This window comes from Strigops habroptila, chromosome 20, assembly GCF_004027225.2.
Source record: "Strigops habroptila isolate Jane chromosome 20, bStrHab1.2.pri, whole genome shotgun sequence".
NCBI classification, from domain to species: domain Eukaryota; kingdom Metazoa; phylum Chordata; class Aves; order Psittaciformes; family Psittacidae; genus Strigops; species Strigops habroptila.
This window is the reverse complement of record NC_044296.2, coordinates 1128813-1154489: the sequence shown is the minus strand read 5'-3', so window position 1 is coordinate 1154489 and position 25677 is coordinate 1128813. Positions and strand designations below refer to the sequence as shown.

The 25677-nt window shown below is 44.0% G+C and overlaps 1 protein-coding gene across 3 annotated transcripts in view; it reads left to right on the top strand.

Annotated features, from left to right (window-relative positions):
- INSR (insulin receptor) overlaps window positions 1-25677 on the top strand; it is a 55355-nt gene that overhangs the window by 16293 nt on the left and 13385 nt on the right. For all 3 annotated transcript variants that reach the window (XM_030509700.1, XM_030509702.1, XM_030509701.1), the window contains exons 3-11: window positions 13444-13759; window positions 15297-15442; window positions 15737-15881; window positions 16128-16342; window positions 18608-18734; window positions 19354-19604; window positions 20003-20170; window positions 20550-20751; window positions 25255-25526. In XM_030509700.1, the coding sequence (XP_030365560.1) occupies window positions 13444-13759; window positions 15297-15442; window positions 15737-15881; window positions 16128-16342; window positions 18608-18734; window positions 19354-19604; window positions 20003-20170; window positions 20550-20751; window positions 25255-25526 (1842 nt within the window). The remainder of the gene's footprint in view (window positions 1-13443; window positions 13760-15296; window positions 15443-15736; window positions 15882-16127; window positions 16343-18607; window positions 18735-19353; window positions 19605-20002; window positions 20171-20549; window positions 20752-25254; window positions 25527-25677) is intronic.

Sequence of the window (25677 nt, the reverse complement as noted above, 5' to 3'; positions counted from 1 at the left end):
CAGAGATGAGAGAAAATACCTACAGACTGAGCAGCAGTAACTTCAAAGGTCACTGGCTTTCTGGTTTGTCATGCTTCTGACCCCTAAGCATGATTCCTCATTTAATGCTTATTACAAAGTGAATTGTCCAGGGCAGGGAGGGAGGAGGTTGGTCTCAATTTATTCATCAAAATAAAGCCTGCTGGACTGCAAGATTGTAAGGAAGGGGAGGTTTATAGGGCGAGGGAACAGGCATGGCTTGGAGTTGTGTAGCCATGATTTCCAATTCAATTTTTTATGTTTTCTCTGGTTTTGTAACTGTGGGGATTTGATTATATTAACAGCACAGAGCATCACTGCAATGTAAGGCTTTAACACCTGTGGGCAGGGGCAGCAGTTGCAGCATGGCGAGGGAGAGCTTGGGCTCTATGCAGTGTTTCAGAGGTGCAGGAACAGACTCACCTTTCCTGCCAAGACGTGAGTGCTGAGATGTAACTTCCTCGTGGGGCAAAACTGCAAAGAATTTGCATGACACGAAATGGGGTTGCCTGTCTGCTGGCTGACTTTCCCCTATCAATGTGAAGGCTGCCAAGTCTGATGCTGTGTGCTAAAGGGAAGGATTATTTGGTGGCTGTGGGAAAGCTGCTGAACTTGGCAGCCTTGGGCAGCCTTGTTTTGGATAATGTGAGATGCCATTAGCTTCTGAGGTTTTTTTTCCTAAAATACCTGAAAATACCAACTAAGATTTTACTAAGCAACCTGCAGCTATTGCATTGAACTAAGTGTCTGGAAATCTCTCACACAACCTTCAGACAAACTTTGTCATATCAGCAACTTTTTATGATTGAGAAGGTACATAAAGAGTGCTTGTGCTTGAATGGGGGCTTGAACCCTGCTGCGCTGCTGAAGACACAATTAGAAGATCTTAGGAATGATGCAGGAAGCTTTACCAGTGTATTGGGTTTCCTAGGAATAAAGCACATGCAATTCAGCAGCCATCGTGGGATAACTAAGCATTTTCCTGTTACCACTTTAAACTTCATCAGGCATCTATGCTGGATTACCACACTGCAAGGATTTTAATACTTCATGAGCAATGAAAATAGTCATTAAAATTTGAGTATCGGACAAATGTTCTTTTCTGCAAAGACAAACCAATTCTATTCCACTCGTAGTGATAATGTAATAGCAGGACTTGTTTTTTCTGCTCTTCGGTCTTTACTGAATGTCATCTTTCTGAAGTAAGGCTGATCGCACTGGAGGTGTTTACACAGCTTTGGTTGAGGATGAATGAGTCCAAGAGTTCCCTTGTGAGTACCCCTCAGAAGCTCCCAAAAGCCAGAGGGGAAGTGGAGCTCCTTAGTGTGATGTCTGACTGTCTGAAAGTCTCACCCAGTGGAGCTTTAACATGACATAAAGGAATAAGGCTTTTGTTTTAGAACTGTATTTGAAGCGAAGCCTTTAAAACTCAATAAACTGCTTCTCCATTCAATTCTGTGGGGTTTAGACTTGGGCAATCTGCATGCTCCACGTTTCTGGCAGAAGGGCAAGTGTAATGTGCAGTAGCAGTCTTACCTGGAGACTTAATGAAAAAGCATTTATGTGGAAACCACTGGTCTATCAGAAACAACTTTTCACCTCATTGGTGATTATTAAATGAGCAAAAGAAATGTCATGTGTAGATTACGTTTTCCTTAGGCTTCTCTTCAATAACCTTATCTCCAAGGCTGCTGAAATAATTTGTATGGTGTTTGGCTGCTCTTTCAGTGCTTAGAGTTTCTAGTCTACAAAACCGGTCTATAAATATATTAGAACTGGGTATCCACATCAAGCATCAGGTTTTGTTCTGGGGAATAGAAAATGTTCTCCTTTGAGCCTAAACAGTGCATGGATTTGGTGGGTGTGATAAGAAAAACGTCCTCTTGTTTTGCATGGCTCTGTTGGTGAAAGGAGGAGCTGCTGGATGACGGTTCTTGTTGATCAGCACCAGGGAAGAGTGTGTTGTTTTTCCACATGCTTTAATCTGTGATAACAAAAAGAACTCCAGATTGTGTTTTTCAAACGCGCTTTAGGTCTCTCGCTGCTCAGATTTGCCCGTGATTATCCACTGCGGTAATACATCCATCCACCCAAAGCCTAATTTGGAGTGGCACGGTTTCAAATGAGCCTTGTTTTGATACTGAAGGAGACTGAGCAGGACTCAGCAATAAACTGTCAAGTGTCTTGCTTCGTACCAAGTATTCTGCAGAGGATCTTGAGGTGGATGTGGACTTGAGATACCACCGACCCCTTCTTAGCACTGCCCTTGGCCTCTTGGGTGGTTCTGTGCCCCTCTCTGTGCCTTGATGGTTGTCTGTAACATGGAGTGACCTGCTGATGAGCTGGACTTCAATAAAGTTCAGATAGCGAGTGCATGAAGTGCCTTGAGGCAGAATTTAACTTTAAGATGGGTTTAGACAAGCAACTGACAGAAATGTCTTGGATAAAGTATTTGACCTGGCTTTGGAGAGGTAGATGGACTGGGCGGCATCTCAAACTTCTTCAGCTCCTCTCCAGGTGAAGGTTAGTTTCAATAACAGCAGCTCTGTTCTGAGATTTGAAACCCCCATAGCTGGCTTAAGATAAAGACTCTTTGTCCCTGGAGAAACTGATACAGCTTCATGTATCTGGTAGAGGAGAGCCCCATCTCTTTCTTGCTAGCTAATGCTAGTTTGTGTAATTTTTATTCCCCAGAGGACTCTAGACAATTGTAAAGCTATTTCCATAAGCTATACACACACAGAGTAATTACCCATTGAGGGATGGGCAGGCTCACCTGCCATGACAGTTAGACCAGCTCTGAATAGTCTTTAATTGCTCGGAAATGGACAATGCTGATGGTGACTGGTGATTAGACCGTATCTTGCCTCCCGTGCTGATAAACATCCACAAAGCTGAAGCTTTTTAGCAACCCGTGACACACGCCTGCACAGTCATGTTCCGTGAGCAGATCCTGTTTTCTCTCAATGGCTGAGTGTAGTTTAACAGGCGGATAATGAGACTTTTACTACTACTCTACTTCCTTATTATCAAACGGTGACTTCAGTGATGGTCGGTTGTATTGTAAGATCTTACCACAGCAGAGGTATGGAGTCATAGAACAGTTTGGGTAGTCCAACCCTCCTGCATGCTGTTGTGATAGGGAAATTGGGGGGGAAAAAATGGGCTCTGTAATGACCAGTACCATGAGCTGCAGCACAGGTGGGAAATCAATGTGGTAGCAGAAGGATGGATGTGTTAGCCCTCTGGTGAATCCTGTTGTGCATTGGCTGCTCGTGTGGGACATAAGTGCTCTGTGTGATTCCAGGTTGCCTGCTGCCAGCCCTAGGTTATGTTGGGAAGCAGGCAGCTGACCAGCAGCACTTCTTCCAAGGACTCTGTCTACTTTGAGAGCCTGCTCGAGACCTGGAGTCGCCTTCCCTCTGCTGCTGTCTCCAGCAGTCAGCCTCTGCGTGGCACAGAGCAAAAGCCTTCCCCTTGGAGTGACTGCAGCAGGACAGAGCCTGGCATTGTAGTCAGATTCCCACCGGAGCTGTGCCATGTCTAGGGTGGATTTGGGCAGCGTGCTAAGTGACCACGCGCTGAAACGCTTTATGCATCCTAGTAACTTAAGAAAAAGAGTATAAATCTGGTTGGTAGAGCTTCACCTCTTCACGGGAAAGTTCATCCTCCAGAGATTTCTTTGCACAACTGGCCTTCAGGCAATACTTCACCTTTCTCTCTCCTCATTCTTTCTGGGAGGTGACGTGGGAAGCAGGGGCTCTGGAATAAGTTACTTTCCTTCTTCCTCTCTGCTGCTTTTCAATACCTTCACCCGCAAACACAAATTCCATTTCATTATCTATGTTTACAACTCATGACTGTGCTATGAAATCTGTCCAGATTAAAATCTTAACCTCTGTCTGACATTTCTGTGTAGATCATTAGTTATCAACTTAATCTCCTCGTGGTTAATCTTATACTTCCGTCCATTTCATTACCTCTCTCAGTTACGGACAGCCCCACTTTCCTGTTTGCTCTGAACTATATGTCCTACTTTGGGGTAGATTCATTCTTATTTTGTGTGTCCAGATTCCATTTTACACGTCTTTCCCCTAACGTATCTAAAATGCAATCTTCCTTATCCCCACTTAGCTGAATATGTTAACTTGGTTTTCATTCTTTCATGCCTTGTTTACTACAACATCCTTCTCTGTGGCCTTGAGAAAAGCAATCTTATCCCTCTCTTATCTTAGCAGAAAGCAAAGGTTAGACATTTTGCCTCATGCTTTGATTGTATTGCTCCTCATTTTCAGGAAGGGGTTTGTAGGTAAAAGTCACAGCTTGTCTTAGACCTGTGTTTGGAAAAATTAGATGGACCTTGTTCTTAAACTGTCACACTACATTGAAGTATTTCTTCATATCTCCATTGCAGATACCAGCTCCCATGCTTCTGTTTTATGGCTTGTCCTGATGCAGCATCTTCTCTCATTCAGCACTAAGCTGCTGACTTCTTATTTTGGTCAGTCCAAGCTGCTGATCACTAAGAAATAAATTGCTCTGATGAGAAGCTTGCCCCCAGCACTGTGGTCGCCTGGCTTGAAGAGGAGGTTGTTCCCATCCTGCTAGTTCAGAGAGCAGAGATTTGTGTGTAGAATACAGCATGAACAGGACTTTACATGCAGTTACACTTATTTTTAGGACATCTGTGGCTGCCTGGACCACTGCACTGTGATTCTCTTGGGTCTTCTGGGATTGCAGTGTGAGTGAGCAGGTTCAATGGGAGTAGGTTAAAGTAAACAGGGATGTTTGCAAGATGCTGTACATCAGAAAGAGCAATATATAGTTAAATATTAACATGAAGCTTTCATGAGGCGCCCAGGTGGCGTGTCAACCGTTGAATGATAAAAACAAATCCTTCGGTTGTAATACGGATTGAAATTTAACAAACCACAACAACAAAACAGCACCCTCAGAGCTCCGAGTAAAATTGTCATAGAATTATAGAATGATTTGGATTGGGAGGGACCTTAAAGCTCATCCAGCTCCAACCCCCTGCCACGGGCAGGGACACCTTCCACTAGAGCAGGTTGCTCCAAGCCCCTGTGTCCAACCTGGCCTTGAACACTGCCAGGGATGGGGCAGCCACAGCTTCTCTGGGCACCCTGTGCCAGCGCCTCAGCACCCTCACAGGGAAGAGCTTCTGCCTAAGATCTAATTCCCTAGATTAACTTTAATGATTCTGATTGTGGTCTAAATTACAAATAATCTCTTCTGCTGTGCAGAATCAAGTACGATATGAGGCGCCTGATGTCCAAACTACTTTAAAATTAGCTACTCCTTCCAAATCTCCGTGTTCCCCAGAGGTTGGGTACACTGAACATTTCTGCCCCTTTTTATAGGGAGACAGATTTCACTTGGTGGTCTTTTGCAAATTACTGTCAGAATTGGCTGAATCTTGGAAGTGACTTTATTGTGGTGGCTTCTAGATCTTCAGTTATAAGCCACTCACACTAGCAAAGCCTGGGGTTTAGTACCGATTTGTATGGGGGTATTACACTTAGTGATAACTGGCTGAGGATTCCAGGTTTGCCTGAAGATGTCGTGTCTGTCAGTTTGGGGGCTTGCATATTAAAGAAAGCAGAGATTGGTGGTTATTTCTGATCCTTTATGCTGCATTAAGCTCCTGTGTAATTTTGAACACAAAGTACAAGGAGCAGGCTTGATCTGCTTGCCAGAGAATGGCACAACAGCAGTGTCGTAGGTACTAGGTAAAGTATTTACAACTTCTTGTCGTTATCCTTGCGTGCACTTTGTGACACTTGTTCTCTTTTAAGAGTGCTGCTGTGTTTTCAAATCAAACTCCTTGTTTTGTTATTTTCAGCTTGATTGCCAAAAGTTTAGCCAGATTCCTGGGAGTTGTTTTTTACCTGCTTGGGAATCAGCTTGATTGAAAGTTACTAAGAGATGAAAACAGATCTAGCCTTGAGGTTTATTATTATAATCCATTGTTTTTCTTTGTCCCCTAGCTTTCATCAGAGAGAGATGGTTTGCTCTGTAAGTTCAGTTCATAAGGGGCTTGCTGTAACACCATGCACACTGATTGAAATGCAAGAAAGGAAAATGTTTCTCTGACCTATATTCTATCTGGGTAATATTAGGCATACTTGAATGGAAGGCATCCAGTTCTCTGTGTAAATAGTTGGGATGGCAGAGGACAGCAGGAGTGAAAACCTTCAAGGGAGAGAAACAGAAGGCTCTAGAAGATTTGTGAAACAAGAGCCTGTCCTGAAGGTTCAACGGGAGAAGGTGAGGGACCTTCCTAGCTGAGGTTTGTAGCCCAAGAAGTCCTGTCCTCCAAAATAAGAGATGATAGTTGGGCTGTCTTACTAACTCCAGCCACGAGGTGAGCCATCAGGTCTGAAGTTACACAGGGCTTTGTAGCCTGGGTGCAGGTACTGTGCTGTGTCCTTGGGGTGGTAGCTGGAGCAGCTGATTTGCAAAGGTTGTAACTTTAAGAAGTTTAAGAGTGAGTGACCAAAGGCGTTGTGGATCTGTTGCAGTTGATGACTTGCTCCAGGCTTCATCTTATTAAGATGACTTATATATAAATATATTTTTGTATATTATATAAATAAAAGTATGTGTGTCTTATAGGTGTGTATGCATATGAGTTCCTCTTAGTAAGTTTTCTGTATTCCTTGACATAATTCACATATGAATTTATTTATTTCCAGAGAAATACTCCACCAGCAGTTGTAGTGCAGAAGATAATAGATTACTCCACACTCTTAACACCAGAAGGTTGGCATGACTGTGTTTCTAGAGAGATCTCCCTTTATCCGCTCTTTCCCTCTACCAACAACAGGGCTTAAACTTTTCCCCCTATCTCCATTCAACAACTTCTTTCACAGACCTCCATATCCTCCATTATCGTGACTGGACAAGGTGGCATATGACTCCAAACCCTTTTATCTTCTCTGAACTCACGTTTGCTCATCCTAACAAGCCCACACAACAGTCCTAGCATCTCCATAGGGTTTAGTTGTGGTGGCTGGTCTTGGCTGGGAGGATGCCTTGTGGGAAGCAGCTGAATACAAGGGGTTCGCAAATGTTCTGGAATATTTGAGACATTCCCTGTAGCTCCACATGAGCACGTAACTTGTGAGAGATTTGGGAGATGCAACAATAGATGAGAAGAGCTATAATGCTGTCCTGAGAAATGTCAGTGGGAAGAGCTTCCTTTACGTTTTCTAAGAGTGTTGTTTTTGGAAGTTACTGTCTATGGGAAGGGAGGCACCTGCAGTTAATTTTATCTGTTCCTGTGTAAATACAGACCTCCTGATGTTCCCAACTCACAGTTCAGTGGGGTCATGGCATTATGTACTGTAATATCTTACTTTATAAATAACACTTTAATTTTAGTGTTGATTGTAAAACCTTGGATTTATTTGGCACTTGCTCCTTCCTGAGTTGGTGCTAAGAACTGAAATCCTGTGTGTGGATAACAGCATTTGAGTTGATGCATTTTGGGAGGGTTGTTCCTTGGATGTCTTTTGCGTTGGGGAAAAGGGAGGGATGGATGTTGTTGGAGCAGCTGAGCACTGTGAATAAGTGACATAAAATTTGCTTGAACATCTTGTGATACTTCCTGAATTTTGCTTGATAACTACAGCAAGCGTCAGGCATTGCTGGCGGTTGTTTTGTAGAAGTGTGTTAAAATCTTGGGGTTTTGTTCTCTTCTAGTTTCTCCCTTTATTTTGAAGATTCAGAAAGGTCTGGGAGAGCTGCTGTTGTTAGTCACTGAGGTGATGAAAAGTCCTTGTGCTTTTACAGTCCGATGGATCTCTATAACCATATTCTTCCCAGGCACGTCACTGCCCTTGCAGCGCCCTGGGAGCAGTTTGCCCTGCACAGCCCAAGAACTGCCACTGCTGGGGTTTAGGTTTCTGCCTCTCTGGGCTTGGTGAAATGAAGAAATAATTGAAGGACGTAAGCCACAGTGCAGAGGGGCTGGCAGGTCACTCTTTCTTGCAGCAACCCTCTGTCAAGCCACTCTGCTGTGGAGTTCTAGATTTATAACCTAGTCTTCACTGAACAGAGTTTTATTTAATTTTTAATAGCTCTCTTAACTTTATGCTACATGAGTGCACTCGGATCAGGTGTCACCTTGATGTCTCCAGATCAAATAAATGCTCACGAGAAAATAATGATCATGAGTGAAAAATAAAATTGTTTTACAGGTTAAAATTATGTTATGGGATTCTGTAACAAACACTTAATGACTTGCTGAATTTGGCATCTTCTTGACAGGAAGAGTTAATCTTGAGGAGAAGGGATCAAGTAAAAGATGCTGTGTACATATAACATGATTTAATACCTCATTTGATAAGGAGGTAAGATCCACATGGACTTCCGTAGCAGCGATGCCACTCAGCACTTGCAGAAGCTGAGGAAACAAGCACAACCTCTGTAGTGCTAAATTAAGATCACATGCTTGCAACACACACTCAGAGGAGTTACTGCCGTGGGTGATTAGTCCTTGGGTTTCCTTTTTTTAATAGCTTGTTGGTTTTGTTTCTGTTTAGAACCACAAGATCTCATTTCTACAGAGGTCATTGTCGTGATTATACAGTTAGGAAATTAAATTACAGTTCCCACTGCAGCTGTAACTCAAGTATGATTATTATATGCGTGTGTGTGCGCAAGACTATTCATGGATAAATTTATGTGACTGATCCTGCAGCCATTTACAGTAAGAGGGGGGGGAAAAAAAAACCCTCAGGGAAATGCAGATCTCTGCGATAGTGTTTCTGTGGGACTCTGGCTTTGAATTATATGTGTGTGCACGTCATTTAACATTACACTAACCTAAGCTCTGGCATTGAGCGATACATATCGCAGCCAAAACAAGCCATTTTAAGCTGTGTCAATGCTGGGTTCATACCGGCTTCCTCCTCCGTTTTTCTCCTGGTTATAAATATACCTCAGGAGTTAAAACACTCACCGTGAGAATAAACCCTGCAATAGCCAGTTAAATTGCATTGGCGTGGTGAGTTTTGTGGCATTGTAGGCAGAGGGCGGCACCGTGGGCTCCCGGTGGGAGGTGAGGGCTTGTTTGGGGAGCTGGCAAGGGGTTAAGGCATGTTTGCCTTGTGCAGATAGCTGAGCGGTTGGATGCCTCCCTGTGCAGGCAGCAAATGCATTGGCTGAGGTTGAGGGCGGTTCTCCTGCCGCAGTTGTTTTCTGTCCTGGACTTCGTTGGATCGGGAGCCTCTTAATTGCCTTGTCTGTAATCAAAATAACAGCTTGTGTAATTCAGGAGAAGGGACCTGGTGGTGCAAGGCGAGTTTGCTCCATGCCGCTGCCTCGGTTGGGATATGGCTGGTGGCCCTGGCTGGCCAAGAGGACCTGCGGTGGCCAGGGCTGCCTCTGCTGACCCACGTTCACGTGGAGGGGGCTTGTGATTGCACGGGAGAAACATCACTTTAATTCATGACAAATCAGTCCTGAAACCATGTGGGAACATCTGTCCGTACAGAGACATATATGCAGCATCTTGATGTTCATGCATATGGTTTAGAATTTCTTCCTAATGAACTGTGTACCTCTTACAGTACCCAAAGCACTACCCGTTTGAACACCGAATTCAGCTCACCCAGGACGTTGCTATTTAAACCCAACCTGTGACAGAGGATCCCAAAAGAACAGCAAAACTTACCCTGGGTGATTTGTATTTCTTTTTTTTTTTTTTCTCTTTTTCTGACAATTCACTGCTATTGTTTTATTCGCAGAAAGCAAGAAACAAAACCTGACACAAATGTTTTTATTCATACTCCAGGATGCAGACAGAGTGTTTATTAACTGAACAGCTGAATGCTTAATTGACTTGCCTGTGAAACACGGATCTCCTGGTTACCTGTGTTGGCTCATGTGTTTACAGTATCAGTGTGTTTTGTTTCCACCTGAAGCACAGGGAAGTGGTGAAATGATGGGAGCAATCCACAGAGGTAGAAATTCCTTTGCACTGAGTCTGCTGCCTTTTGTCCCCCCCCCAGCTGGGCCTCAGCAGCATGAAGAAATGTCAGTTTGAATCTATAATCAGAAAGGTTTGTAAAATGCATTGTTTCCTAAGTCTCTGGAGCCACTCTAGCTAGCTAGTTAAATATTTATTCACCCCTGGAACAACAGGTTTGAACCTCTGTTTTTCCCCCAGCCAGGGCATATCAGTTAAGCATTCTGCTGTTAGTCATCTTTGGGACAGGGATTTTGAAAGTCCCATTCTTAAAGATCTGATGAAGAGGTTTTGTGGCCGTGATGAACAGCTTTGCTCTAGTGCTGGTGCTGAAACACTTTTTCACCCTGTGCATCGTCGGTGTGTACCAGACCGTGCCACAGCTCCCAAAAGTGCCATCTCATTGTGAAAAGGTGAATCTGCATGAGCTGATGACAGTTATTGGAGTCTGCAGCCCTTGATGATGGGGTCATGAGGTGCACTTGGTCAGCACAAACCTGTTCAATGTTTTCCTGCAGTGAAAGTGTAATGTGGCAGAAAAACAAACCCCAAAACACCCATCTGACCCATCCGGAGTCACATAACCTGGATGCTGTGGTAATAGTTATAAGAAGCAGTAGTGAAGATGCACTGGAGAGGTTTCTATATGACTTTGAGGTGCTTTCTAGCATGCACGCTTTGATAATGTCAAGACAACATTTATTGAGGAGCGTGCGTAATGGGGATTTGCACAAAATAATGATTGACAATTTCTGGTCTCGAGTGCTTAATGGAAAAAAAAAGATTGCCTTGGCTGCTTTGCTCTCTTCAGAGCTGTCTTTTAGCCATCAAAAGCTTGTAGAACAGGAAAGAGAAACGTTAAGAACAGTTTAAAAATAGTTTAATTGTATCTTCTAAAAACCTTTAGAGTTGAGAACTTCAACAGTTTCTGCCCTGTGAATATTTGCAGCTGAGTTCAAAATGTGTAAATAAGCACAGGACTTTGAAGATTAGTTTCCATAACAAATTCAAAGAAATAATAGTGTGGCATAATGTGAAATAGGTGCCATAGAATCACAGAATCGTGGAATGGTTTGGGTTAGAAAGGACCTTAAGATCATCTAGTTCCAACCCCCTGCCATGGGCAGGGATGCCTCACGCTAGACCATGTCACGCATGCGTGCTTTGCATGAGGACCAACCTTTCCACATTATCTGCTCCACAGACTCCTTGAGAAACAAACGTTGTCTTTTGACAACAACTTTGTCATTCTTCAGCATGAAACAGAGCCGGGAAAATACCCTTTTGGAGGGAGCGCCAATGATGAACGCTGGCTTGTGCTGCCAACACTCACCCTCCAGCTTGCACAAGCTATTCCCACATGTGTTTGTGGAGCATTTGACTTCCCAGCTGGATGCTGACCTACTGCAGGGGACTAGCAAGTGTAGAAGTCATCCCTGTGAGACATCAGTATGTCAGTGCTCACTGAGCACACATGGGGAGGGATGTGAGAAATAGCCCAGGCTTTTTCCCTGCCCGTAAACCTTGATATTTTAGACTGGAATTAATAAGTTTGATAGTGCTTTAGACTAAATTCTGGAATTTTCTGTCTTGTGTTTTTCTGTTGCCAGTGTTTCCAATAAACTGCAGCCGTGACATCTGTTGCAGGCTTCTGCTCCATCTGTGGGCTGGTAAAGAATATATAACCATGCTTTTAAAACAAGCTTCTCCTTTTATATTTCATCTAATCAGGTGCTTCCATTTGGCTGTTGCATTTTCATCAGTCAGTATTCGTGAGAGGCTCACAAAATCAGACCTATTGCTAGAAAAAGGCAAAAGGTTGGTCAGCGTAAAAGGAAATGAATTTGAAATACACTCCTGTGTTTGTTGTTCGTGGATGAATCTTGAGAGATGCACAGAGAAAATACCCGCAGTGAATGACTGATGTGGAAGCAGGAACATACTTGAGATTAAATTGACCTTGTGATAGAATTTCAACCTTACCCATTTCGTATTTCTTCAAAGGATTTATCAGGCTGGAACAAAGCAGAGGTTGCCCATCTTTACTGTCCCACCTACTGCAGCTGCTGCTGCTTATTCCAAGAATGGCATTAAGGACTTTAACACACTTAATTCTGCAATCCTTTAACATGGGGTGGAGCGTGGTGGAAGGGGATTTTGAGGCAGATGGTGTTAGTTCAGTGTGGAGTTATTTGGTCGGGCCAGCGCTCACCCCAGGAGGACTTACCTCTGTCTTCCTTCACTGAGGGCACTTGGGCAGGACATCAGAAGCCATTCAGATGTGCCTTCAGACAAAACCCTCCTATGTGGTGAGACGAATGTGATGTCTTGATCTGTGTCTTGGCCATTCATAGCTGTAGCCCAAAGGCTGTATGAAACCACATGGATAAATCCAGGCCTGTGTCCCCCATCCTTCTTCTGAAGTTCTTCCTCCTGCTGTTTAAATGGCCTCATCAAAGCGGTACTTGGCTTTGGTGCTTGCTCTTGTAGTGGTGATCTCAGCTTTATTACATCTTTCCTGACTTGAAGTCCTGTGGCGTGTTCTGTATTAAGCAGTTGGATTTATTTGGTTCAGCCTCATTTGAACCATTAAGGCTGAGTGTGAAGGTGCTGAGTAGTGGAGGAGCAGGACTGTCCTTCCCTTGAAGAGAGCTGCTCTGGGTTTGCTCAGCCTCCCCTCCGGCTCCTTGCTCAGCGTTAGTCATGGTGTTTGCTCTGAACTATGCTGCCACTTGGTTTCTATTTCAAAGCCCAAACCGCTCATTAAAAGTATTGTGAGGCACTATGTAATGGGTAATTAAAAAGTAAACCATAAAAACCTCAAGCAGCAATGCTCGTGGGTGCCATTCTTTTGGGGCTTGATGGGAGAGTCACCAAAGAGCTTGTGTTGGGTTGCCAGAGCAGCAGGTTTCCTCTGGGGAAACCGGAGACAGGTTGATAGGCAGACAGGAAGCAAATCCTGATAGAGCTGAAGAAGTATTGTTGGACATGCATTATTTGCAGCATTGTTGTGGGAAACTTAGTTTCTTAATCTAAGAAACTAGAATTTTCTATCCATAACCGGCTATCCCAGTCTGGGAAGCTCTCCTTGTAGAGACTCATTGCTTCTGGGCTTCAGGTATAATGTTGGAGTCGCCAGAGCTCTCCTGGGAGCCTGGTGGGACTGGTCTCAGAGAAGAGGAAAACTCAGTTTTCTCTTTTTGAAGATGAACATTAATGAATTGTGGGGGTGAATGATAACACTTCCAAAATGTTATTAAAATTTGGAACTTACACTGAAAAGTGGAGATGAGGCAGATGTCTGCGCTTCATGGATGCCTGTTTGAAAAGGAAGTTGCCAAGCCAAGCAGGACGAAGTGTCATTGCTGGTAAGCCTTCATGGTCATCATTAGGTTGTCCTGCGATGTTCATTTCATTTTCTCTTTTCGCAGTTTGTCCACCTGCCTGCAAGTCCCAGGGCTGCACCTCCGATGGTCAGTGCTGCCACAGCGAGTGTCTTGGGGACTGCACAGAGCCCAACAACCCTGAGAAATGCGTGGCTTGCCGCAACTTCTACCTGGAAGGCAGATGCGTGGACACCTGCCCACCCGGTCACTATCGCTTTGAGGGGTGGCGGTGCGTGACCTTCAGCTTCTGCCAGGAACTGCACAACAAATGCAAGAATGCCCGGGAGTCGGGCTGTCACGTTATCCACAATAATGAATGTGTTCACGAATGCCCATCAGGCTACATCATGAATTCCAGCAAGTAAGTACAAGTGTCTGCAGGTAGAGAAACCAGGCTGTCGTTTTTGTGCTGTGCTTTTGTCTCTCTTGGATAGAGGGCTTGTGTTCTCTGTCAAAACCAAGAAAAGTTTCCGGCCTCTGAGAGTCTGTGACGATTACCTGGTTTACTTTAATATGATTTGCAAACTAATACCTTGCTAATTGAAGCCATTAAAAGCAGACAGGTCTGCCTACCATGTGCCAGTAGTTTATTCTTTCCTTGTTTCCTCTCAAGTGTGGAAAAAGGGAGAAAGGGAGATTGAGAGACAGGACAAGCAAGAGGAGCATCCTCAAGTTGGAAGGGTCTTTCTATAATCGAGTGGGACGAGGGAGATGGGCAACAGAGAGGCTTTAGTAGCCCTGTTTCCCTTCCTCTCCAAAGCTGACCTCAGACCAGAGAGCCTTGCTATTAAGCAGAACAGGGAGAAGTCGTGTCTAATGAAAAGAGCATAGCATGTTTTGAGTGGATCATTCTCAGAATATCTATCTCTCATCCCTGTAATTACCTTCACTGAGAAGGTTCAAGCTGTGCCAGACATAAATGGACAATGTAACAAACAAGTGTAGCACAAATCAAAGCAGGGAATAGCCATTCTGCCTATTCCCAGGGTTTTCGACAAAGGAATTAAATAATTTATGTGGCTGAGCTGTTTATCACTGAAAACCTTTTTGTTTGTCCCACAATAACGTTATATATTGTGATGAGTCAGATTTCCTATGAATATTGGTAGCTTTGTGCTCGCATGTATTTGCTCCTGCCATAATAATTTCAGGGAATTCACTCTAACAGGACTTTTTATTCTGGTTCCTGTTTTGCTTTTCAAAAGAATGATTTAGCAGCCCACAAAGTAGATCTGCTGCTTGTGTAACAGCACCCATCGCTTCCCTCCTATGTTTGTTCCAGGCTGCTCTCAGTAGGACCTCACAACACTACTCCATGCTTTTCCTGGAGCATCCATTTCTCTGAACTAGTTGGGAACACATTCTTGTGGTGTTATGACCAGGGCAAGCAATCATCTTGCTGCTATTTAAGAAGTATTTCCCCAGAGCACAAAGCACATGCTTGCTTGCCTTTTTTTTAAGTGACTTTATGTACAGTCCTTAATCAGAGGATTCCCAGATGAATGGGCAGCTCCACTCATCAATTGTATGTTTGGTTCATGGTCATCTTGGGATGAAGACTGGGCCTGGGTTTCTTGATTTTGAAAGCCCTGGTGTGTGTAGCACTGAGCAGCATCGTGGTGGATGGTCTATTCAAAATGATCAAAATCATTCTGGTTTCTGTTGCATAGGAAGGGACAAAGTGATAATGCTTGAAACGTGGAAATGCTATTTTAAAGAGTTATCAGCACTTGCTTGGAGTTCCTCAGAGCTGCGTGCTGCTCGCTGAAAGTGAATCCCATGGCAGATTGTCAGGACACTGTTGCTTTGAACTGATTACTCTGCATTTGCGAATCACTGGGGACACCCCAGATGATGTCCTGCATCACCTCTGCATTCCGGGCTCTCTTGTTTTGCAGCTTACACTGCACCCCCTGCGCAGGGCCCTGCCCAAAGGTTTGTGACTATGGGAAAGAGAAGACGATCGATTCGGTGACATCGGCCCAGGAGCTCCGCGGCTGCACGGTTGTTAATGGAAGCTTAGTAATAAATATCCGTGGAGGAAGTAAGTTCTGCAGGAGTAAGGGGTTAGTCAGGACTGGATGTTGGAGCAGTGAAAATGACACTGTCCATGAGCTTGGACATTTCTGTTTTGCTTTGACCGCTTTGAATTTTAACGTGAATCAGAAAAATAACCACAAAGCAAAAGCTTTTGTGATGTTCGTTTGGGGTTTTTTGCTAACTCTTTTTTGTAAGGTCTTATGAAATAATGTGCGGCACTTCTATTTAATATGTTTGGGCTTTGTATCAGTGTTTCTATGATATCAGAAAACTAAACCTGATGTTTTCCTCTCCATAGATAACATAGCAGCTGAGCTAGAAGCGAATCTTGGCTTGATAGAAGAAATCTCAGGTTACCTAAAAATTCGCCGGTCTTATGCCTTGGTTTCTCTTTCTTTTTTCCGTAAACTACATCTGATTAGAGGAGAAACACTAGAAGCTGGGTGAGTTCATTCAAAAGATACTTTATTTTAATGCTTTCAAGTATAAGGAGTGTCAGGGCTATCAGGGTGATTTGTATTGGTAAACAGTTCCCAAGTTATTTTTGAACGTTCCTCCACCCATGGCTCATGGCTTACCAGGCAGGGTAGTTTGCCTTCATTGATGTTTGATGTCTGGATTAGTGCATGAGAAAAATAGAGTTTTCAATGGATCCCCTCCCAATCCACATTTTCATTCTCTGCTTTCAGGAATTACTCATTTTATGCCTTGGATAACCAGAATCTTCGCCAACTCTGGGACTGGAGCAAACACAACCTCACTATTGCACGAGGCAAACTCTTCTTCCATTATAATCCCAAACTATGTTTGTCAGAAATCCACAAGATGGAGGAGATCTCTGGGACTAAGGGACGTCAGGAGAGGAATGACATAGCCCTGAAGACGAATGGGGATCAAGCTTCATGTAAGGAAGCCTCAGAATGCAGCAAGACTTGCATCATTTTCCTTTCCCTCTGCCTTGCTAACCTCATACTCTTCTTTCTCTCAGCCTAGCCTAGCATACTTTTCTAGGGACTGTCCTTGTCCCTTTGGTAAAGCACCAGACTTGCACTTGCCACGTGCACTGCAGCAACACTGTCAATATGCTATGAGTAAAAGTACTTAGGGGTTCTGCATCTGGCCATGCTCCTACCATGCCAGCTTTGGTCTTCAGAAGTTTGCTCTTTGTGTGCTCAGCTGTGAGTTTTTCATGGTTAAGTGTATTGTGGCTTTTTGAAGAGTTTAGCACAACATAACCTCAGTCCAGGCTGGGACTTTGTGTTACTGCTGAGTACCTCATTAATAGTCAGAATCTTTGTTTCCCATGTCATGAGGCGACAGTATGCACACAGCATAAACAGTAGAGAAACAGGATTTCCACCCATCTCTGGAGCCATGGGAGGGAATTGCTATGACGACAATCAGAGATGTTTTTGTAGCACTTGTTGTGCTTCTCAGAGGTTTTTAAGCTCACAGCTTTCTTCAAGAACAATGATAAGGCAATGCGTGTGTCAGCATGGCTGAGAAGCAAACACACAGTTTGCTTTATGCTCTAACTAAAGGTGTGCTGATGAAGATGTAGTTTTGTGGACATTTATTTTGGCAGCAATAAGTGCATCCCTTCTGCACCCCCAACCCTGCCGTTTGTTCCCATTCTATGCCACACACAATCCCCTTTCCTTGTTTGTGCCAGTATAACTCTTACAGGGCTGCATGGTGAACCAGATGGTAGAAGTAATCTGGTAAAAAAATTGGGTGGTTTTAGCTTATGTCATCTCTCTGCTCTGCTTTATTTCCCAGCCCCACAAAGTTTTACATGCATGCACAGGTTAACACATGAGATGCTTAAGCAGGTGTCACCACCAAGAACCCCAGCATTAATTGTATGATTTCAGTTCCTTGCATTTCAGTTCCTTGCTCTTTCGCCAGCTTGCCGTGCACCTTAGATCATCCTGTGGCTGCACTGTGTTTGGTGCCAGCACTGCTCAAACAACCCCTTCCCCAATTCTGCCCTTGTTATGCTGGTACAGTTATTTGCGAACAGACTTAAAAGGTGAAGGTGTTTCAGATGAATCGGTTTTCCGATATGGTTTGCCACATATCAGCACGTGCATCCATGCCAGGACAGTAGACAGAAGGGAACATAATGACTTCCCACCTAAAAACTGGCAGTACTGGTGTAAAACCATACATAGAACCATACCCTCAGGGATATCGCAGCTCTAGCTGGGGCAGAGTGAAGGAGCTGCCTGTACAGGTCATCTCCTCCCACGAGACTAAAAAACTCTTCTTATATTTGGGGATGAGCTTGGATTTGGGGTTCAAACCCAGCGCTGTTGTGTGATTGTGTGCAGCTCCTGGGTTGTTTTGGCTGGTTGTTTCATTTGAAGGCAGCTGTAGGAGATGGTTGCACTTCTCTTTGCCAGCTTTAACTCCACTCTTGCTGAGCCTGTTGTTTGTGCCACCCCCCACCTCAAACCCCACGTTGCTGCTGTGTTTGGCTTTTTGTTTGCTTTTACTTTTCAAGTTGAGCTTTCACATGGGCAGCATCCTGTTTACCAAAAAAAAGCACCCTTGTTTGTTCTGGATATGGTGCCAGTGAAGTGAACCTTCATCTTCCCTTGTGTAGCTACTGCAGGGACGGCTAATCCAATCAGAGCTACACAGTTTGTCCTTCTCAGGCTGCTTGGACACACCATATCCTAATGGGTCCCTTGAGCCTCAAAACTCTGTCCTCCTACAACTGTTTGTTGTTCTTCCCTCCAGCATGCAAAGGGACCACGCTGCTCCAGGCGAGGCTGGGAGTTCATACACTTCATTTTTTGTAGCTTCTGCCTTCTGTGCAAACCTTATTATTGGGTTCAGCTGTGTAGATCATCATGAATTTTAAATATGTTGCCTTCAGATTTCCCACTTGTTAGCATTTAGTTCAACTCAACTACAGGGTCATTTCCATAAAGTCATAGAAAACTTTAAGCTGGCAGGAACCTTAGGAGGTCATCAGTTCAAACCCTTGGATAAAGGCAGGAATAGCATTGAAGTAAGACCAGGTTTTGATGAGCAGCTCTCCTCAATGCTACCATTCTTATATTTATCTGTGGAGAAAATATACTTCCAGGAGAATCAGAACTAGAAACCTTTATTTTTTTTTAGCATTAACAAAACTCTTGTTGCTTCTCTTTTGGTTCAGGTGAAAATGAATTGCTGAAATTTTCTTCCATTAGAACGTCTCATGACAAGATCCTGTTGAAGTGGGAGCCATACTGGCCTCCGGATTTCCGTGATCTCCTGGGATTTATGCTCTTTTACAAAGAAGCGTAAGTGATCCACCGTTAAGTTACAAAATAATCACCACGCTGGGCTTCCACAAACAGCAGTTGGCATTGAAGAGTGGATATTAAGCCTGCTGTAGGCATAGCTATTTAGTCTCTGTGACTGTCTTGCTCCTACACTGCAGTTTCTGATCTTACCCTTATATAAAAGTGTTCATTAAAATCCCTGAGTTGTGTGCAGCCAAAATTCCTCATGCAAGAACAATCCAACTATTAGTTCTTCCAACTCTTCTAGGCATACATACTCTAACCATGTAGTTTATAATCTCCCCACTATCTCCATGGGATGCTGAGGTTTTTATTCCCTTTGAGGTGGGAATTCTTTTAGAATTAAGCTTACCAAACTGATTTTCATAAAGCTGAAAATAATTAGCCTGGATTTAGCTCTTGGGATCATCTGTGGAATGGTGATGCTGTTAGGAGACTGGGTTGCAAAGCTCCCTGTGCTTCATTTTCAGAATACATACAACGAGTTGGTTATATTTTCTCTGAAGGGTGATTATAATTTTCAGTGACGTCTTTAGAAATGTTTTTAAAAGCTTGAATTAGGATTTTGTTAATTTCAGGCTCTTCTTTCTTTTCTTTTCTTTTTTTTCCCCTAAAGTCCATACCAAAATGTGACGGAGTTTGATGGCCAAGATGCTTGTGGATCAAATAGCTGGACAGTTGTGGATGTTGACCCACCCCCACGGTCAAATGAGCCCAAAGCCCAGGCCCAGCCAGGTTGGCTCCTGAGGGGTTTAAAGCCATGGACACAGTATGCTGTATTTGTTAAAACCCTGGTCACCTTCTCAGATGAACGAAGAACTTATGGTGCAAAGAGTGAAATCATCTACGTGCAGACCAACGCTACTGGTCAGTATCATTAAATTAATGTTGCCTTGGAAATGAAAAAGAGACATAGACCTAAATAGTCTTCTGCCTGGTAGTCGTGATAGTCCCATATCCATGAAACTTTCCTCTGCCATTGCTGCTCTACTGTGGTAGGAAGGTATTCCTAAACAAAGGCCTGCCTCCCTGCATGGGAGGTGATGCCAATGTGCACTCCTTCTGTCAGGCTCATGGGCCATGTGTAAGAGCTTGTGTGCATGCTGGTGCCTCCTCCTGCAGGACTGTTGGGTGCCAGTGGACCTACTGTGGGAGAAGAGTGTTTATTCCGATAGAAATGGAAACTTGCCTGTGTTTGTCCCTTGTTCTGTCAAGCTCTTGCAGCGTTGTGGAAGTGACCTCTGTCTCTTTTCCCACCCTCGCAGTTCCATCAGTCCCATTAGATCCGATATCTGTTTCCAACTCTTCATCCCAAATCATTCTGAAGTGGAAGCCACCCTCGGAGCCCAATGGAAACATCACACACTACCTGGTGTTCTGGCAGCAGCAGGCAGAAGATAGTGAGCTTTATGAGCTTGATTACTGCTTAAAAGGTGAGTGTGTGTTTCTCTCTGAGAGAGAGTGACCAAGTTAATTTTTGAAGGCATCCTGTGCCTGTTTGGGGATTATTTCAGAACAGAGTTTCACTAAGGCCTCCCAGAATCTAACCTGCTGCCCTGTCTTACCTAACCTGAGATGAACTGGGGTAGAACTTTACCCACAGCAGCATCTGAGCTCCATTTCAGAAATAGCACAGTCTAGAATCCAAGGCCTGTCATAAAAATAGGGAAACTGCTCAGCCCTGGATGTGAAAGCTCAGGATGCACAAATGTGCTGTGAATCTTACGTACACTAGCTTGGGATCCTTGTAGGATCAAACATCTGCTTCTGCCATGTTAAGCATGAGTGCTACTAAAATTGTTTTGTCCACAGGATTAAAACTGCCCTCAAGGACATGGTCTCCTCCTTTTGAATCTGAAGATCCTCAGAAGTATAATCAAAGTGAAAATGAGGATGTCAGTGGAGAGTGTTGCTCCTGTCCTAAAACAGACTCCCAAATACAAAAGGAGCTGGAAGAGTCTGCTTTCCGCAAGACTTTTGAGAACTACCTTCACAATGAGGTTTTTGTCCCCAGGTACGAATATCAAACAATATATAATAAATAGAATAAACCTGGTGGTTAAGGGTAGGAAATGTAATTGAATATTGAACAAAAATTGGGCTGGACATGGCCGTATTGCAGTTCTCTGGGCTTCCATGAGCCTGTCTACTCCAGCTGAACCACAGGTATCAGAGACTAGTGAGAGCTGAGCACCTACAGCTGAAGTTATTACATATTTGGAAGATCCTGGTCTTATTTCCCATCTCTGAATTCTCCTCAGCTTGAGAATAAAGTGAGAATCTTTAACAAATAGCTATATGCCCGCAGCTCATTTAAACTTGGATGGTGCCAAAAATAGCTGATTTTTTTTCTGTCTTAGAATTGTGTGGTCTAGCTTTTCATCCAGTGGAAAAGAAAGGAAGAGAAATGGGGAAGTTTACTGTGCCACAGCCTTGTCCTTTAGCGTGGTATTTGCGGTCTTCCTTGCACTTAGTCTGGGAAATACCTTCAATACCATGAGGAATGCAGCTGCTGTGGGTGGTGAATGTCCTGTTTTGAATGGCACACACAGTGTCACATTAAGTGGTGTTGAATGTCTTCACACTTCATGTGCAACTTACAGAGGAAGCGCTGGGAGTCAGGTTAAGAGTCTGTAACGATTTCCTCTCTTCACTGTCATGCATTTTGGGCTCTTAATTTATTCTCCTCTTACTGCTCTTAGCTAATAAATATTTATTTGCAGCCACTTGACAAAAGCTGCACTGAACATTTATTATGGAGTGTGTATTAGATGGTGTCTTCTCTGTGAGCCTGGTTTGGTGCCTGCAGTTGTCACGTGGAAACTTGTGCAGAGTCACTCCTGTTGTTATTTCATTTATTTAGTGTTGATCAGGACAAGTTTCAGCATGCAAAATGACGCCAGGACATGTCATATTCAAAAGCAGAGGAGAACCAAGGCACGTTCAAAAGCCAAACTCCTTTTGACGTAGGCAAACAGTCCTGACAATCTGATTTTTATTTATTTGATTATTTTCTTTTTCTCCCAATTGTGTTGTGCAGCAAGCCCAGGATGCTTCTCAGGCCAGTTTCTGGGGTATGTATTTTAGGAAGAAACCAATCACCAGGATGTGCCACCTTGTCAGCCAGCTAAGGAAGAAATCTCCACTTCCCTAGGCTAACTAATCCTTTTAATACAAGCCCCTTTTGCTGTTCTAAGTCTGCAGTAAAGATACCTTTCTGCTAACCTGCGTCCCGCTTGTCTTTTCCGACAGGCTCCAGACTCTCACAGAGTAAACTGGAATTAGATTTCCTGTGAATACCGTGCCTATTGCCTGCTCACGGGGCAGCCTGGCTAGAGCCTGGCAACTGAACATGAAGTGTGTTTTACTTCAGGTGCTTTTATGTGGCTCTTGATAGTTTATTGACCTCTCTTGAGGTACTGCGTGGACTCCCCTTGAGATAAGAAGCCTTCTGCACATCGCCAGGAGGAATCTCACAGATGAGGCCAGCAGGGAATATGAGATGGCAGGGAGCAGAACAGAGCAGTTGAGAGGTCACTTACCCGATGTCTTGTCTCCTTGTTTTCCATGTGCCATTTTTCTCCTCCTGTGCTGTTCCCAGCTATCTGATCCCTGTGCGGTATCCAGTCTGTATGAGGATCTGCCACACTGTGCCTTAGTCCAGATCTCATCTCACCTGACTTGTTGAGAACCCCTCTGGAAACCACAGCTATTTCTTTCCCTGTGTACATGGTTCATTAGCTTCTCCAGGAGATACTGTCACAAGTCTTATGGGTTAATTTGCTCTGGCACAGGCAAGGCAAACTAGAAGTTTCTAAATGCTTCTTGCCGTATCCACCTCCACAGAGCCAGCAGGTATTTCTACACCACGTGCTTTGTCACTTCCCTTTGTAGCTGAACAAAGTGGCCATCAGAAGCTGATGCTTTGTTTCTTCTTTCCTTTGTTATTTGCTCTTCCATTGGAACGAGTTTTGCACGGATGGGAGCAAACAGGTGATTGTCCTGTTTGCCAAGGCAGGTTGTGGAGTCTCCATCCTTGGAGACATTCAGATCCTGACCAGAGGAGGTCCTGAGCAACCTGCTCTAGCTGCCCCTGGTTTGAGAGGGTCAGATTAGACAATCTCTAGAGGTACCTTCCAACCCTCAATCACTCTGTGGAAAGCATGGAAAGATTTCAAAAGTAGTGAAAGTCCTGAGAGGTAGAGGGGAACTAAATGGCTGCTATTCAGGATGTAATTTCATGTGTGCTCTCCACCGTCACTACCGCAGAAAAAGCAATCTCTCTCTTCTGTCTTCATCCTCTCTTTGTGTCACACACACTCATGCTGTTACAAATATTAGTGGGTTACAGAATCAACAAGATCTGGTAAATAACTCACAGTAAAAGTCACTTTTTTTTCTGCCCCTGGGTTTCCCAGTTCAATCCAGTTAGTCATACAGACCAGCAGAAGGGGAGGACAGGCCAGCTGCTCCTGGGCTAGTTTTAGGTGTGTGGAAAAACTTGGCTTAAGCTGGCTAAGGCATTTTTAACATCCCCCAGCGCAGCCCATATTGATGAGTTGTCATTGCCATCCTCTGAACCTCACATATGCTGATCATCTCTGACAGTGAGAGGAGAAGGAACCTGAATCTGACATTTCACAAGGGGAAGGTGATTGGAACTACTGAAATGGCCATAATGAAAATTGCACTGGAACAACAATGGGAAAACATCAGATGTTTGAAAATACAGGGAATTTGGCAAGAAGATCACTGCAAATGCAGGATAATAAATATGGGAAGATTGGGGATTACAGCTTCAAAAGTTTTTCTTGCTTTCTGTTTCTTGAGAAGGAAGAAGTTTTTCTTGCGTTTTACTCTGTGCTGCATCAGTGCTCAAATTACTGTTTTACTTATGAAAAACAAAATTCTCTTAAACAGGAGGAACAGTTGAATCCACAGTTTGTAAACAGAGGCCTGTAGCTTTGCTTTGACATTCAAACAAGGTTCTGGTTGACCGTAAAGAATCCTTCCAGAGGGAGAAGGTGGCATGACCCAGCCCTGGGGCTCTGAACTCTGCCCCATTCTTAGGGGACACTGTTCAGAACAGTGCACAAGCTGAGATTAACAGCAGCTCCGAAATGAGTTAATTAGTGATTAGAGAAAGAGAAAACTACAAACTGGCATGTGCTGTGCTGAACCTGCCTTTGGCATCCTGCTTTTTCATCAGGCGGATGAATGTGCTTACGTTGTTGGGTACAACCTGATGTTTAGTTGGAGGAAATCTTCGAATCTGCTTTCCAGCTGGTTGTGTTTGCTGTTGCAGGAGGGAATGGAGCCGGGAGTTGCAGACCAAGCCCTGATCCACACAGTTCCCTGCTGGAGTTGGCCAATCATTTGCCTGGTTCTCGGAGGGCAGCAGCGGAAAGTTCAGTTCAGCAGCAAAGATTTGCTCCAGCAGCTTGTTACATTTTTAGAGACTAGAGATGCCTCAAGTGTGGGTTCAGTTCAGGTCACTCTTTGTACCCTTTAATAGCTGCACACACATGCACACACAAAAACAGTCATCATCACCTTAAAATACATGGTCCAGTTTTCAAATGGCATTGATTCCTTTTGTGTAACACAACACTACTACTGATCCACCACGGTGGTGAGTTCCCGACCTGGAATTCCTCATGGTGAATGTGTGGCAGGACATAAAGTGTTAGAACAAGGAGTTTTGGTGCTTGTTCTGTTTGTTTGGTTTTTCCCAAGAAAATGAGATCTGTGAATAGTTCTTAATTCTGTTGGATTTATTCTGTTTATTTACTGACATAATCTGACATTGAAGTTGGCTCCTCACTCGGGAACAGGGGAGTTGACAGGATCATGCTGCCAGCTCTGGTTTTAGAACTGCAAAAAAACTGCCGTGCAATGATTTGAGAGGCAATGTTTGAGTAAACAAAACCGCACCACTAACACCTAATCTGAATCTGTGAGTTTTAAATGTGCCTGTTGAAAGGAACGTAATAGGTTTGGTCCCTCAGGAAAAGGTTAAAATTATCTATCTATCTAGATTCAGCCTTAGGGTTCAGAATGGCAGATGTATTCCAATGAGCTGTGAAACTGGTCTTACACTTTATAAAGGCAAGTTTATGACACTTGGAGCATGTAGCACATCTGAGGTCACTGGAGTTGGAGGCTGTGGCATGGCCTCACTTACTCAGAGCTAGAATGTGCAGGAGATGAGCTCCAAAGCATCACAACACTGTCCAGGGCACCTATGAGGCGACCTGGTAAAGTTGTGTTCAGCTGAGAGGGTCTAGAACTTGAATTCTCAAGAAAATACTTCAGACCTGGATTTATTTTGGTGGGGGCTTTTGTCCTGTATGAAGTTGTGCAGGAAGAATGCTGAATCTCTATGTTGCGTTGCAAATACAAGACTTGAATTTGAGTTCTCAGTGGCACTCTGAGCTGTCTCGTGTTAACTCTTCCTTTTCAGAGGAGTGTGTTGACGTTGACTATGACAAATATTGTAACCTGTATTATTCAACAGGCCATCAAGAAAACGAAGAGACCTTGGCTCTGTGGCAAATGCCACCGTGGTGATACCCACCATCGCGTCCTCTCCCAACAATTCTGCAGCACACTCTGAGAATGCAGAGGAGCAGAAGCCTTTCGAAAAGGTGAAGTCTAAAGAGTCTTTGGTGATCTCAGGCCTGCGGCATTTCACCGGGTACCGCATTGAGCTCCACGCCTGTAACCACGATGCGCAGGAATCCCGATGCAGCGTCGCAGCGTATGTCAGTGCCAGGACCATGCCAGAAGGTGATTACCTTCCTGAGCTTTGCTTTGGGGTGGTGGCTGATCTCAAAATGCTGCTTTTCCTATGGGAGCCAGCTGCAGTACAGAAACATCGTGTAGGACTGGGGCTATCTATATGTCCTGATAGGAAAGGATGATGGATGAATGATATGTT